General features: G+C 42.2%; 1 protein-coding gene across 1 annotated transcript in view; it reads left to right on the top strand.

Annotated features, from left to right (window-relative positions):
* Window positions 1-15,364, top strand: part of DOCK5 (dedicator of cytokinesis 5) — a 79,915-nt gene that overhangs the window by 18,767 nt on the left and 45,784 nt on the right. Inside the window, exons 3-11 of the mRNA XM_086767748.1 lie at window positions 6,219-6,259; window positions 7,261-7,316; window positions 8,236-8,332; window positions 11,530-11,678; window positions 12,510-12,645; window positions 12,794-12,951; window positions 13,633-13,714; window positions 14,165-14,294; window positions 14,859-14,931. Of these exons, the coding sequence (XP_086623874.1) occupies window positions 6,219-6,259; window positions 7,261-7,316; window positions 8,236-8,332; window positions 11,530-11,678; window positions 12,510-12,645; window positions 12,794-12,951; window positions 13,633-13,714; window positions 14,165-14,294; window positions 14,859-14,931 (922 nt within the window). The remainder of the gene's footprint in view (window positions 1-6,218; window positions 6,260-7,260; window positions 7,317-8,235; window positions 8,333-11,529; window positions 11,679-12,509; window positions 12,646-12,793; window positions 12,952-13,632; window positions 13,715-14,164; window positions 14,295-14,858; window positions 14,932-15,364) is intronic.

Raw genomic sequence — 15,364 nt, 5'->3', positions numbered from 1 at the left:
AAGGAAGAGATGCAAATTGTCTCTGAGATGGTAACTCTGCTGCAAGTCTAGTCTTACTTCCCATAAATTAATCTTTAAAACTCTGGATTCTGATATTCTATCTGCTTGGGAGGAAATTCTTACGTCTTATTGTATCTATTTTTCTTTGGGGACATCAGCTTTCAGCTCTGTTTCCAGTCATCTGTGGGTTGTGTTTTTGAGAATTAGTGTTCTCACAAGAAGCCTTTTCTGTTTCTCCTTACGTTAACGATGTATACTTACAAATACAACTCCAGTCTGATAAAAGTGGGGGTTTTTTTCCGCTAATCGCCATTCTTTTCTGGACACACAAGTCTCAATTTAGAAAAAGGTTCCATTTAACCAGGGCATTGGCTCATAGATGTGAAGTCCTTTTTTTAGTCAGTGTGAGTTATCCCTGCAGCTCCTGGCCGAGGGTGTTCCTTAGGCTATCAGTAACATTCTTCAGGGAATTAAGGGGGAATTTTCCAGGATTGTCCAGAGGCTTTCATGTCATGATAATAGCCGCTTGGAAAATCTTGCTCCTTGCTGTTGTTCCCTACCTAAGGATGCACAGGAGCACCTTTTGTGAGTTACCAGAAGGTTCTCAGGGCTGTTGCACCATGGTTCCGTTCCTGCTCTGTTGGTTGTCTAGAACATGCCTCCTTTTCCCTCCTAGTTGGAATCAGCAGATATTCATTCCCCAGCCCTGTTCAGCAAAGGCTCTGTATCAAACAGCCTTCACTTGAAAGCGCTTTGTATTCTGCTTCTGGGGCTTTGGCTCCGCTCTGTCTGTAAGAGCTGAAGTGCACAGTTTGTTCCGTGACAGTGCGGCAGCAAGGCTGAAGCTTGCGCTGCCTTTTGGTGTTATCAATAAATGTTATCTGACTCTAAACTGGCTGAACAGCTTTGAGACACAACACTGATACAGCTAAGACACTAGGGGAGGCGTGTGAGGAGCAAAGAGCAATAAAGTGAATTAAAGCACAAGCCGGCAGGCGTGGATGCAGTTTGCAGGCCTCTGTGCTACACAAAACTCTGATGTGATGTGGCTTTGCCACAGACCACGGTGTCTCGCAGAATCTTAAGGTCTAGGGCCTGCAGTTTTGTGCTGCTGTTGTACTGCTGGATGGCCTCACAATGAGAGAATGCATCTGTAAATTGAGAAATGCCTGCTCGTTTGTGCTAGCGTACACTATCAGGAGTTTGAGGCCTATTACAGGCCTTGTGAAAGTGGTAAAAAATTTGGGATGAGGCTCTGGCATTGCACTTCTGTTTAGTAAACCTTTCTTTTCCCATACTCGAAATAGATGCTTTGCCTAGTGTTTTGTCAGCCCCAGTTACAGCTGCACGGTTAGGCCTGGGTTGTGAGTGCACAAACAAGGTAAGGGAGTGATAACATGGTAGGCTGTCTGTTCATATTGCTGGGCTGCAGCTTGCCTATGTCAAGGATTCGTCAAAGGATGGGTGATCATAGAATCATAGAATAGAATCATAGAATGGTTAGGGTTGGAAGGGACCTTCAAAGGTCATCCAGTCCAACCCCCCTGCAAGGAGCAGGGACATCTCCAACCAGATCAGGTTGCTCAGAGCCTCATCCAGCCTGGCCTTGAACGTTTCCAGGGATGGGGCTTCCACCACCTTTCTGGGCAACCTGTTCCAGTGTTCTATAACTTGCATCGTAAAAATTTTTTTCCTAATATCCAATCTAAATCTACCTCCCTCTATTTTAAAACCATTACCTCTCGTCCTATTGCTACAGGCCCTACTGAACAGCCTCTCCCCATCTTTCTTGTAGGCCCCCTTTAGGCACTGGAAGACCGCTGTCAGGTCACCCCGGAGCCTCCTCTTCTCCAGGCTGAACAGCCCCAACTCTCTCAGCCTGTCCTCATAAGAGAGGTGCTCCAGCCCGCTGATCATCTTTGTGGCCCTCCTCTGGACCTTCTCCAACGGGTCCATGTCCTTCTTGTGTTGGGGGCTCCAGAACTGGACACAGTACTCCAGGTGGGGTCTCACCAGGGCAGAGTAGAGGGGGAGAATCACCTCCCTCGACCTGCTGGCCACGCTCCTCTTGATGCAGCCCAGGATGTGGTTGGCCTTCTGGGCTGCAAGGGCGCATTGCCTGCTCATGTTGAGCTTCTCATCCACCAGCACTCCCAAGTCCTTCTCCTCAGGGCTCAATCCATTCCCCGCCCAGCCTGGATTTGTGCCTGGGATTGCCATGACCCAGGTGCAGGACCTTGCACTTGGCCTGGTTGAACTTCATGAGGTTGGCACGGGCCCACCTCTCCAGCCTGTCAAGGTCTCTCTGGATGGCATCCCTCCCTTCCAGCGTGTCGATGGCACCACACAGCTTGGTGTCATCGGCGAACTTGCTGAGGGTGCACTCTATCCCACTGTCCATGTTGCCGACAAAGATGTTGAACAGGGCCGGGCCCAGCACGGACCCCTGAGGGACGCCACTCTTCCCTGTAAACAGTAACTTCAGCTTGGACAAGGTGTTCAGTTGAAGTGAAGGTTTTCAGAGTTGAAAGGCAGACTGAGTAGTTTGAACTAAAGGTTTCAGACGTTTCCAGAAGCAGCTCTAGCATGCTGACTGCAATGCGGGTTGAACTTAGGTGGGGAGAACCTGACTGCTGTTTGCTGTTGGGTTGAATAACACCATCCTTGAGGCTGCACAGTGTTTCCTTCAGTCCTGGAAAGCAAAAGCTGTGGCGCGCTGCATTTTTGTCAGTCTGCCACAGTGCAGCTTGTATATGGCCTAAATTTGCATATTCAGTGTTTTAATTTGTTGCCTACATTGGGATTTATTTTAAATAACCTTTGAAATGTCTCAGTTGGGCTTCAAGCAGGCTGTGAAACACCAAGGTGTATTTGTTACACGTTAATATCTGGAGGATACCAGTTTTCTTAGACTTTAAAACAAATACACGGATGCCCTCTGCAAAGCATGGGTTTGTTACTGTAGGTGTTTTGGTCATGATATGCTCTTGCAGACTGCAAAGCAAGGTAATTTTTGTTCCTCCTTTCTCTGGCTGTCTAGTTGCAGAAGGGCACGAGGTCTTTGTACAAAATAACTTTTTCCATTTGATGATAAGATAAGCAGTGCTGATCCTGATTGCCAAATATTGTCACAACTGGGCATATGCTGCAAAATCCAAGGAAAGAAGGAAACTTGCTGCATCCAATACTTTTGAAAGCTGCTTCAGTGCAGGATTTACATACCCTCTGGGAATCTGTCCTTGAGTAGGGAGCTGGGGAAGATACAGTTCTATTCAGGGGAATCTTTTCTAATCTGCAGGATATATTATTATTTCATGCAAGCTGTGGGAAACAGCCGAATTGTGGATAGAAGGAATGCATGCCCACAGACTGTGATTCCAACCAGTTTCTTCTCCCAATGAAAATAAGTTTGCATTGAATTTGTTCCTAGTTTCAGTCTTTTCTCTCTCCTCTGACCACTGGAGGTAAATGAAGCCATCTCCTCGTTTTATTTCAGAGCAGTGCAACGGTGTGTGTTGTGGTACTGAGAGACAGTACACTACAGTGGAAGAGGAACAGAGACCTTGTGGTTAAGCACGTGACCTGGGATTGCATCACTGTATATTTTCTAATTGTCTAAACTATTGTAATTTGAATAATTTTTCTTAGATTTTCTGATCTTTTACATACTGCGTAAAATCCGTTTAATGAAAGGTAAAATTGAGGACCTGTGTTCCATTTAAAAAGAAAACAAACCCCAAATTTTATGACATTTATTTGCAAGACTCTGTTGTCCTTGTGTTCTTAATCAGATTTCAGTTCGAAAGAGTGGTGCAGTAGCTGAAATTTGCCATGTCATCTTCAACTGGAAAGCCTTTCTACATTTAGCACATCTCTGCTTGGAGAAAATGCTCAAGAGAAACACTTAGTCTAACAGTCCTCTGAAGCTGTAGGAGATTTTTTTTTTCCTTTAAAGAAGAAATCAAGTAATTAATTGACCATTGCCAAAAGCTTTTGTTCCTTTTAAAATGATGAATAAGATTATTGAAAAGTGGAGCAGAATTTTGAAAAAACTGTATGAGATGCTTGCTGAAATAGTTTTGCATAATAATATACAACATACTTTTATGGAATGATTGCAAAATCTTTTACAGGAGTATGGTTAATGCCAGGAGACCATTTTAAATATGAGGGAGCTGTGGTATAGGAGAGCTGAGAAACTGTGTCAAATAGAATTGAAATAACTGTGAAAATGCTCTTTTAAATTCCACGAGCTTTGTATCACATCCTGAATAACTTGTACTTGACCGTTCAATTAAATACAATTTGGGTAAAAATAGAACCTAAATCTTCTCATCCCTAATCCAGTACCTTATCCGTTGGTCCATGATCAATGTGTAATCTTCATCCTGTGGAAGGAATGGAATTTCTTCTTTCTTGCTAACTTACTACTGGAATATTGGAGATGAGGTAGTCAAGCTGATTCACCTTCTCATTGCTGGAGAAAAGGGCCAAAACGTTGCTTTAAAAAAAAAAAAGACCAAACACAACCCCCCAGCGCACACACAATTCCAGCAAAACTTAGGAAAAAACATCCTAAGCTCTAATTCATGATTGAGGGATCTCAGATCCATTGTTCTTCATGGAACCTGCTTTGTTAAATGTATAAATGTACGGTGGAAAAAAAGAGAAAGGAAAAAAAAAAGTGCTACCCTCCCCTCCTCTCTTCTTTGGCTGATTATTCCCTTAAATCCCTTTGCCTTCTTGATGCTGCTCCCGCTGTCAGTCAGCTGGACATAATCAGTGAATCAGTGATGTTGTCTGTCTTGATAGCTCTGAACATCATTCATGTATTACAGACCATAATCTGTACCTTCCATGTTTGCTAGGACATAGGGTCAATGTTTTCGGTTTCAATGCAAGTAGAACCTTAGGAGAAGAGTCATAAACCAGTGCTCTAGGAGCATGGGTGACTGAGAGTTGAGGTCGTAGAGTCTCTTGACGTTTGGATGCTTTTGGTGGGTTAGAGTCAGTGAGAAAGTGCACGTTTGCATCCTGTCCCAGAACATTACAAGAGACATGATGTCTGCACATCAGCATCAAATGGAGCAGATTCTTCTTCTGAGATGTTCAGTTTATTTCCAGTGCGGTAACTTCTGCAGGGCTGAAGGTGATAGAAAGTGTTTGGCAGAGGGCAGGTATCCAGTGGAAAGAGTGCACTTGATCACGCACAGCTCCTACCTGCCTTGCTGAGACCAATGGTGAAGGTGAGGATGGAGAAAAAACACCGTTCTGTCTCACATGGTGTGGAGCTGGAGGAAGAGTGGCAGTGAGTAGCCCACAGCTGTGCTTCTATCCTGTCTGCTTGTGCAGCAAGGCTTGCTCAAGGACATAGGAAACACAGCGTTTTATTCATACACTTGCATTTCAGGGATCGTGAAGTCAAAATACCAGTCAAACCCCAGGTGCTGAAGGGAGAAGAAACGTACATCAGGAAGCGACACGTGCTTCTGAGTCTTGAGGATCGCAGTTGTTCCTTTGTATCTTTTACTTTCCTAGATCTTATCAAGACAATGTTGAGAAACAGTATCTTTCCCAGGGCAAGCAGTTTGGGCGGTTTTTTGCCTTACCTAGTAGAACATTCTCTTTCAGCCTTCCTTTGAGGGAAGACTTTAGACTGAATCATAGAAGAAAATGATGAACCTAACAATGCGAAGATCAAGCACAATCTGTATGATGATTTGGATGAAAATCCACTTCATAGAGAAGAAAATGTTAAAGGAATGATGTGGGGTTGGACTCGGGACACTTGAATATATTTCTCTTTGCCAGATACATGCTGCATGACCTTGGGTTGGCAGTTCTGTCTGTGTGTGTCTGCCTCATCTGTCAGACGATCATAGCAGTAGTTCTGTGCTGCGTGTATAACTTGTCAGCTTTATGGAGCAAGGATTGTCACTTTTGAAATGTGTAGCACGGAGTGGCTTTTCCACGGAGCCCTACCAGTACAGCCCACGTGGATATGCGGGGTGGAAGTGTCAGTTCATGGTAGGAGCAGACACCCTTCTACCCTGCTCTTAGGAACGAAGCCTCCTACAAACTGCAGAGGTGTCCTCACAATGGTAGATATCAAATGAGCAAGATCGGTATGTTCATGATGCAGAGTCATGGTGGGAATGACAATGTGTATTTAATTGCTGAAGACAGGAGAATTTTTTTTTTTTCTTTCCCTTTGACAGGCTGGTACCGAGGATACACTCTGAGAAATAAATCTAAGAAGGTATGACCTCACTTTTCAGTAACTCTGTTTTTTATTTCGCACCTTGCCAGACCCCATCCGGTGCTGTAACATGCTGTGCTTCTGCTGTGTTTCTTATCTTAATATTGTGCAGGTCTCCTGCTCACTCTGTCCTTTTCCTTAACGATAGAAATAAACGCCCTTGAGCTAAATGTTTCAGAACCATTAAGTGGGTACTCCTCCGTTGTAAGCATGCAGAGTGTAGTTTGCACTAGCAAAATTCACTGTTGCATATCTGGATACACTAACTTACTGCTTTATTATTATGGTCTTGGACCTTTACACATCCAGCATTTGTTATATGTAATGGTAAGATTAGCGTTTTGATTTGACTTGGAAAATATTCTGAAAATTATGCATGCATGGATCTCAGCCAAGCTTCTTCAGGTTTGTGAAACCAGTCTGAAAACTGCATGGAAATCTGGTTTCCCATAGGAATCCTGGCACTTCTCATGTGGTAACATCCTTCACAGTCTCTGTTTTTGAGGGGTAAAGGGGAATGAAAAGAAAATAGAGAAGGTTTGCAGCACTCCTAAAAGGTTGGGACTGGTGATTTCCTACAAATGCTGTCACGTCTTGTGAGCTTTTCTAGAGAACCACAGGTCCAGGGAAACCTGGCAAGTGACTCAAAAAATACTTTGTAGCAAGGGCAAATGAGTATGACTGATAGTTTGCAAGAGTTTACCACGTTTCATGCAGGATGATGAGTGTCATTACAGTGAAACAAGGAATTAACTTCTCAGAGGTGCTGATATGAGATGCAGTGCTCAGGCATGCAACCTGGTGCTCCTTCTCTTTCCTGTGATACCAGGACTGGTGGACCTAACACATTTCTGTTATAGATCAACAGTAAACATCAGTCACAGTTACTGCTCTGCTGTTCGTGCTCTTACGCTCTTCCCCTGCTTTCTGTCACATGCATTTTTTGTCATGTCATATCCTATGGTGTGATTTATTTATTTTATTTCTCTATTTGTTTTTAGGGCATTTTCCCAGAAACATATATCCATTTAAAAGACGCAATCGTGAAGGACCGAGGGTAGGTTGGAGCTTCTTGAGATGTACTTTTGGTAGCAAGAACAACGGAATGCTGTTTCATTAAAAAAAAAAAAAAAAATCAAAACTTAAGTAGTGGTGGTTGTAATGAATGCTACTGGTTTGTGTGCAGCAGGGCATACCGCCTGTGCCAGACTTCTGGAGCTGCAGAACTTTCTTTTTTCAGAGTATTATAGATAACAAAACAATTGTAGGCGTAGGTGCAGGAGAATACTGCTTGCAAAAGTAAGAAAGCTCTGCTAGATGAGTTAGTAACGAGGCAGGTCAATCAAGTTACATTCAGCTCCTCTAGGGAATCCTGCAAGTCATAACACACTTCTGCTCGCAGCCAAGCAGCCAGCAGGAGCGTGAATTCCTTCCTGTCTTGGAAAACATTTAAGGAAATGACTCCTCATTTGATTCTTAGAGCTGATTTTGTGATGATTATAGCGAGAGAAAAACAGCAGTTGCAAAGGAAGAGACTTTTAAAAGTACTATTTTTCCTTCTGGGTTTGGGCGTTTTTGGTTTGGTGGTTTGGGTTTTTTTTTGTTTTGTTTTGTTTTGTTTTGTTTTTTTTTAAATAACTGTGGCCAAGTTACCATTGCAAGAGGTGATTCTTCCAAACTTAATTTCTGTCTGGTAGGAATTGCCTTTCTGGAATAGATCAGCTGACAATAACAAGACTGAAAGAAACTGCAAACGTATTTGCATTAAAAATAGATAATGAACGTGCATGTGTGTGTTGGAGAACTAATTGAACAATTTAAGAATCTTGGCATCATGAGTGAATTGTGTGAATATCCAGCCCTCTGAAATTTCTGTTTACACATTTATAAAAAAATTGTGTTTTACTACTGAGTTTTAATCTTGAATATAATGCCTGTTTTGTATTTTTTCCTTTATATTTTTTTTTTTTTCCTAGACAACATGAAACAGTGATTCCAAGTGAATTGCCTCTTGGGCAAGAGCTCACTTCTACCCTGAGGGAGTGGGCAGTTATCTGGCACAAGTTGTATGTGGTAAGTTCTCTTCAGTGGCTCGTATTTTATTAAATGACCTCAGATGAGATGAGACTGGGCTTTTTGCGGGGCATTTTAAGACTTTGAATAGAACATTAAGGAGAACTGTAGAACAATCATTATTGCAAAATTATCTTGAGAGGCTAAAACTGTTCTGCTCCCCACTGAATGGGATGTTTGATCACAGAACTGCAGTTTCGTCCGCGCTAGTGTTCTCTGTGCTCGAGTAACTGTGTGATGACGCAGCACTGATGAAGCATTGACTGGCACATGTCATCCTCATGTCCTGTTAGCTGGTTGGAGCTGCATGAGAGTCACACCTCACTGGTGAAATAAGCGTTCCTGAGGGCAGGGTACCTCAGTTGTGTGAGAAACCATGACGTCGGTTTAACTGGACCTTTAACAAGTGTGAACTCTGTTTTTCTAGAAGTATTGTAGGTGCTTAGTAGAGTGGTTGATCCTCACCGCAGAGTGGCCACAGCTCAGGCAAGGCAGACAGAGGATGGGAAGAGAATTAGGGCCAAGTGTCATGTGGGAAGATTTGTCAGAAGTCACAGGATATGTTTAGTTCTCAGTAGGGCTGGGGAGAGACCTCTCATCTGCTAAACCTGTTTAGTGGCCTGGCCGTAGGATAGCCGCCTCAGAAAAGTCGGAAGCCAAGGTAATGCGTGGATTTGGTAGTTTTGGTGAGGTAGGTAGGTTCGTGCTCAAAGAAACACAGCTGGAGTTCACAATCAATTGCCTTCTTTCGGAGGTGGTTATTAAGGCACATTAAGGAGAGTCAAACTGGATTTTTCTTCAGTTAGTATTGAGTTCAGCCTGCATAGTGTATGCTCTGAGACTTTAATTGAGATCAGAGAACGGTTTTAAATTAGCTGTAGCCACTCAGTTTATGGAGAGCAAGCTCTCGTACAGAAAACTCCACCAGGCCACAAGTACGTTTTGTTTGTGCACCACGAAACCACAAGAATTTGTTCCGCCCTCTGAATTTAATGAGAAGCTGTATGTGACGCTATTACTGTATTAGAAGAGAGTTTTGCTCCTGGCTTTTTTTTTTTCCCTGAATAATTTTAAGATCCTAGCCTCAGAATCTATTTTTCTTAAGAGCAGAAATCTTTCACGTGCCCATTCTTGACCAACATAAGTCTTAGTAGTCTTGGAAAATGTTGTGGTTTGAAATAAATTCGAGTTTATTTTAGTTTCCCCTGCAGTATATATAAAAAGAAAAAAAAAAAAGCTGCAGGAGGAAGGAGTTATTTGAGGAAAAAAAGGAAAAAAAAAAGGAAAATACAAGGGATTTTTTTTCCTTCGGCCACATTTCATTTCACTTCTTTAATTTCTGTATTTTTCAGCAAGCATTGCACCAGTAGGTGTATCTCCACTGCAGAATAAATATAAAAATGGGCAAGTGTTTAACTTCATTTAATTAATAGGAGTTAGCTAATGTAAATAGCTGTAGAGAGAACTCAGCTGCAGCTGTCAAATTGAGATCTGCTCTGTATTTCCCTGCAAGCTAACGCAAGTTGCCTTCTCTTTGCAATTATTTTTACATAACTTAGTAAACAAAGAAAAAAAAATGTTTTCTTAAATATACCTCTAATATCTTCCCTATAGGAACTAAAAGACTCATCTAGCCTCGCTCAAAGTAAAAGGAAGCTGGCTATTTATAACTCCCTCTAGATTTGTGTTCTCAGTAGCTTATATCATTCATGCTCTTTGGAGAGACCGGAATGGGAAAATAATTTGCATAAGTCTCCCTTTCTGCTGTGTGGGAGCAGTTGGGGTTCGTAGTTAAACATTAACAGCTTCGGTGCAGAGAGCTGACGCTGGTCAGCTGCTGCCGGAACCTACCAGCAATGTGCCATTGGCCAGTTCCCAGTGGATGCTGGATGAGACGCAGTCAAAAACCCCTTGACAGTCGTTTTAGAGCTGCATAATCATAAATTTTGTCCCAGTAGATTAAAGTTTAATGTCCTTTGATTTGTGGCACTTCCTCTGAAAAGGAGTTGCACTTGGTGCTCGCTGCAAGTCAGAATCGTGCTGGTAACTGGATCACGGTGCAGTGGTGAAGAGAGGGTGAAGCCTGTGTTCCCTACTGCATGGTGTAAATGACGTAGCTGACGCTTTTAATGGCTTAATTACTTACTTAAGCATGTACTGCTACAAATAAGGTAGTAACGTAGCTATCCACTTCTTCATTAGAGCATCAGCCTTGGGGTCTGAAACTGAGGGAGAGAGGTGCCTAGTTTTATTAGGGTGGAACCAGTAAATAGCACAAGAAGCATTTTCATTAATTAAAGATGATAACAGTAGAAATGGCAGGAGGACACTTCACAAAGCAGGTTTTGATGTCCTGTTCAGTTGATGCTTTGTAATTACAGATGCTGCATTCATAGCGAAACATGAAAATGCAATGACTGCAGCAAACTTGAGCGAGTCCCTGCGTAGACTGGAGAGGTTGTGACTGGGAATCCAGATGCGATATTTTTATAGTGTTTTTGGACAACCTCTGGCATGGTAGATTCTGAGCAACTAGTAGTTGCTTCAAAGCATGGGATGAGTCAAGACTGCATTGCATTAAGTTCTGTTTAGATGTAAATAAAAATGAGTGCTCTGAAGAGCAGATAATCTTCAGCCTTGTTTTTTGATAGACGCCAGCCAGAGAGATTACTGTGTTTCCACAGAGCTGCTCTGATTTCCATGAAAATCTTGTCTGGAGGTCAGCAGTCCATGCATGAGTTACCAGTGGGTAGAATATGAACCTTGAAATATAACATGCATACTAACGGGGAAGCAGTGTAGAAGAAGCAGTGTAGTGGAAGCAATGTACTAGAATGCAATTGTGGTCATTTAACATAATCTCTCTGCCCTGTATATTAAAAGCATCCATCATAGCAATTTTGAAGTGCTGGAAAACAACAGAAGTCTATTTTTTGTCTGTGAGGTTTTTCTGAATTAACATCCTGAGGAAATGGTGAAGACCTCGAATCTCGAGACACTTAAACTTTGGCAGTGCGAAGTACTGGAGAATTTGTTTCGTGGGTCTAATCTCATAGTGTCATGTGGTGCTAGTTTCTCAAATATTTTTAATTAAATGCAACTTGTATGATGGATTCAATTGAGTACATTTCAGAATGCTTACTGAGCGCATCGTTTTCAGGCTATCGCTAGCTTAAAATTGTCCCTTTTTCCTGTAGGATAACAAGACAACGCAGTTTCGGCATGTCCAACAAATGACTTACAGCCTGATAGAATGGCGGTCACAAATACTGTCTGGGACCCTTCCCAAAGATGAGCTGGCTGAGCTCAAGAAGAAGGTCACTGCTAAGATTGACTACGGCAACAGGTGAGCTCCATACTACGTCTTGAGGGCACGGGGAGTAAAGGCTTTAGATGGCTGTTAATACAAAATGGTGGGAATGACCATGCGAGGGGAACACTGAATGAGGCTTTACATTTTTCCTTGGAAAGGGGTTAATTACACCTCTCAGATCCCATCAGAATGTGCCTGGCCTGGCAGGTGGGCATGTACTAGTTGGTTCTTCATATGCCAGCAATCTCTTTGACTTGGCAGGAAACTTTACCTGTCTTAATGCTGCAGAAATGCTGGCACACAGCGGTATTTCCCAGGGAGCACAATTTGTGCCTGGCTAGCTGGAGCCAGGATTTGGATGCTGGTTATGAACTAAATTGCTTTATCAGCAACTGAGTAATACAGTTCTATAGGCCACCAAAACTCCACCTTTCATTGGTTTGTACAGAACAGGGATTGTCTCCAGAACTCATTTATCTGCCTGTCAGACTTGATTCAGGTCAAATAAGTTAATTAAGAAGAAAGCTTATGGCAAAGAATAATAATTAGCCATAATCTATAAGCTTGATAGATATACATATCTCTTTTTGGAAAAAAAAACCTTTAAGTGAGAACAAAGATGATGTCATCTTAGAACTAAGTTACCTTACTAATTATTTTTCGCTTTAATGGGAAAATGAGGGTTGAGGGATAAGTGTTTTGGGACAGGAAAACCAACAATGTGATTATTAGAATGAATGGAGCTTGTGTGTGTTCGTTGCCTAGTGCAGTCCACAGTTTAGTCTGTGGGTTATGCTCTCTGTCACCTTTCCTTCTTAAACATTATATTGCTCCTTTTGTCCTCGTGCCTTGCGTGCTACTCAGGATCCTAGGTTTGGACCTAGTTGTACGAGATGACAATGGGAACATCTTGGACCCAGATGAAACTAGCACAATCTCTCTCTTCAAGTCCCATGAAACGGCATCCAAAAGGATTGATGAAAGAATTCAGGAAGAGAAGGTACATTTCTTGTCGCTGGCTTTGTCCTTTTCAAGTAACTAGTACTTGCTGTATTTTTAAATTCCTCTTAAGAATATTGTGCCACTTTGGCAGCAGAACTAAATTCTTCTGTGTTTGTTTTTAATGGGAGTACTCTCCTCCTTTGCAGTCCCTGCAGCAGAATTTGGACCTCCGAGGGCAGCCAGTATTCAACACAACACATACGTATAGCCTGTACGTGAACTTCAAGAATTTTGTCTGCAATATTGGAGAAGATGCAGAGCTGTTAATGAGCCTCTATGATCCTGATCTTTCCAAATTCATCAGGTAGAGTTTTGGTTTTTTGTTTTTTTTTTTAGAAGCATAAGCAGTTACAACGGTCATTCTAAAGAAGCCAATAGATCCAGCAGCTGAGTTTTTCAGTTCTGTTCATTGCTGCCGCAGTAGTGGTTTGGAAGGGGTTATTTAATTTCAGGTGAGATGGGAGGTCAAGGTTCTGAGCCCATGCAGTTCCCTCCATAAAGCTGGACATTTCTGTGATACATGAGTCAAAATCCCAAATTGTCTCTTTATGGTCTTAAAATTCCCTGCTGTTGTCACTACGCTTGATGCATTCGATTAATCGCTTCCTGTTAAATCATGTGTATGCATGAGGTTTGCTGACAGTTCAGTACAAGTTAACACCTAAAGTTAGGCATCTTGTACTGAGAGGAGAAGATACGGAGAACTTTGTCAAGGGAGCGTGTATGTGTCTCCATCAATGAACTTACCAGCTGTGGACATGCAGTCAGAGTTGTGTAGGGAAGTAACCGAGAGGACCCGTTCACACCGTGCCTGCCTTCTGCCTTTGCTAAAATGAGTCGCTTCAGAATCACTTTGGGGTAGAAGATTTTGACAGAATTTTTCAAATATTCCTCAAAGGTCAAAATACTTCTGAGCTTTTCACCAGGTAATGGGAATGGCAAGTGTTGATTTATTCAGTATATTTTTTTCTTCCTTTATTTGCAGTGAAAATTACCTAATTCGTTGGGGCAGTAATGGGATGCCTAAAGAAATTGAGAAATTAAACAACCTTCAAGCAGTCTTTACTGTAAGTTGTTGTATTTACATTCTGGGAATGTATTGTTTTATTTACATTCTGGGAATTAGTGGAAGAATTGCACAGGAATGGAGTAACTTCTGACTAGTAGCAAAGGTGGCACAAACTAACTGCCTGGTCATCAGGGTCTAGTACTTTGGCAATTAACATCATTTAATCTCCTTCCAATACTATTGCTGGGCTGTGTTATCAAAGAGTAATGGAATGTTTAGAAATTGCTGTGTGGAAATCACTAGTGTTTTTCTAGCTTGGGGTTTTTTGATTTGTTTTTTTTTTCTTCCCTAGGGCTCAAAGGGAGCAAGTTTTACTTTTAAAAAAAATAATATATTTCCTTTTTTATGTATCTAACAAAAATCTAACAAAAAGTCAAGTCTTGCTCTCTGTCTTCCTCTCTTCCATTTGTAAAGAGATTGATATAACTTTATTTTAAATAATTTCTAGGATTTAAGCAGTTCTGACTTAATCAGACCGAAAATCAGTTTGGTGTGTCAGATCGTGAGGGTGGGGCATATGGAGCTGAAGGATGGGAAAAAACATACGTGTGGACTCCGGAGGCCCTTTGGTGTGGCAGGTAGGACTAATTCAAGCAATGGAGAAAACAGCACAGCCCAGTGACTGGGACAGTGGGCTAGGAACTGGGAAATATGTACTGTATTTCAGCAAAGCCTCCTAACCTCTTAGTGTCAGCATCTCTGGGTTGAAAACGCTGACCCTGAGCTGTAGATATTACCCCTTTCAGACCTTGTAGTGAAAGTTGTATAGGAGAATGAAGTACTGTTACTGTTCACTTTTTGATTTGTCACCCCCCAAAAATGATAACACACCGCCATCAGTGCGGTAGACAATTACAAAATAATCAGCGTTTGAAATCTAAGTATGATTTCTTTGCCTTGAAATGCCCCAGTCCCACTTTGTTTTTATCAGAGAGTATTTTCATATTCACTCCCGTAGGCTGACCTACACATCAACGAGAGAGTGCTTTTTAAAAAGTTGAGATGAGTGGTGCTCTCTATTGCTGTTGTGGGTGACATTAGCCCAAAATAAGCCACTGTTGTTTCCATTCTGGTAGGGGAAAGCTCCCTCTGTATTCTTTAGCAACTTGGCAAAACTACGTGATGAACTTGTGTCTTTGCAGTGATGGACATAACTGATATCATACATGGAAAGGTGGATGATGAGGAGAAGCAACATTTTATTCCATTTCAGCAGTAAGTACTGGCCGTCAGAGTTCATCACGTATCTGACTGATTTAAAGCCATTGTCCTTTGGAGAAGGACAGATTTGTATGGGAGCCTGGCAGCGTACCAAGGTCTCTACAAATAGATTAGCTTATGGCAGCAGTCAGCTCTTTGAAGGAAAAGATTTTTGTCAGTCCTCTGAAGCCTTTGTTCCCCTTGGTTGACATGTCTGTATGATAAGCTAAATTGCTTAGGGGGTTTGGCAATGCAGCTGGAACTGCTAGGTACCCGTGTCATCTGAGGTAATAAAGAAGGGCACAGTGCAAAATAATGTGAGGTCTGCAGGATGTGACCTTCAGAACTAATAGGGGGTTGAGAGGCAAGATTCTCAGAAATGCTCGAGCGTAGAGAACACAACTCCTCCTTGGCACTATTGGGTGGTACCTTCTGTATGGTCTGCCTC

The sequence above is a fragment of the Chlamydotis macqueenii genome, chromosome 27 (genome assembly GCF_036417535.1).
Source record: "Chlamydotis macqueenii isolate bChlMac1 chromosome 27, bChlMac1.mat, whole genome shotgun sequence".
Classification (NCBI taxonomy): domain Eukaryota; kingdom Metazoa; phylum Chordata; class Aves; order Otidiformes; family Otididae; genus Chlamydotis; species Chlamydotis macqueenii.
This window is presented reverse-complemented; position numbering and strand designations above follow the sequence as displayed.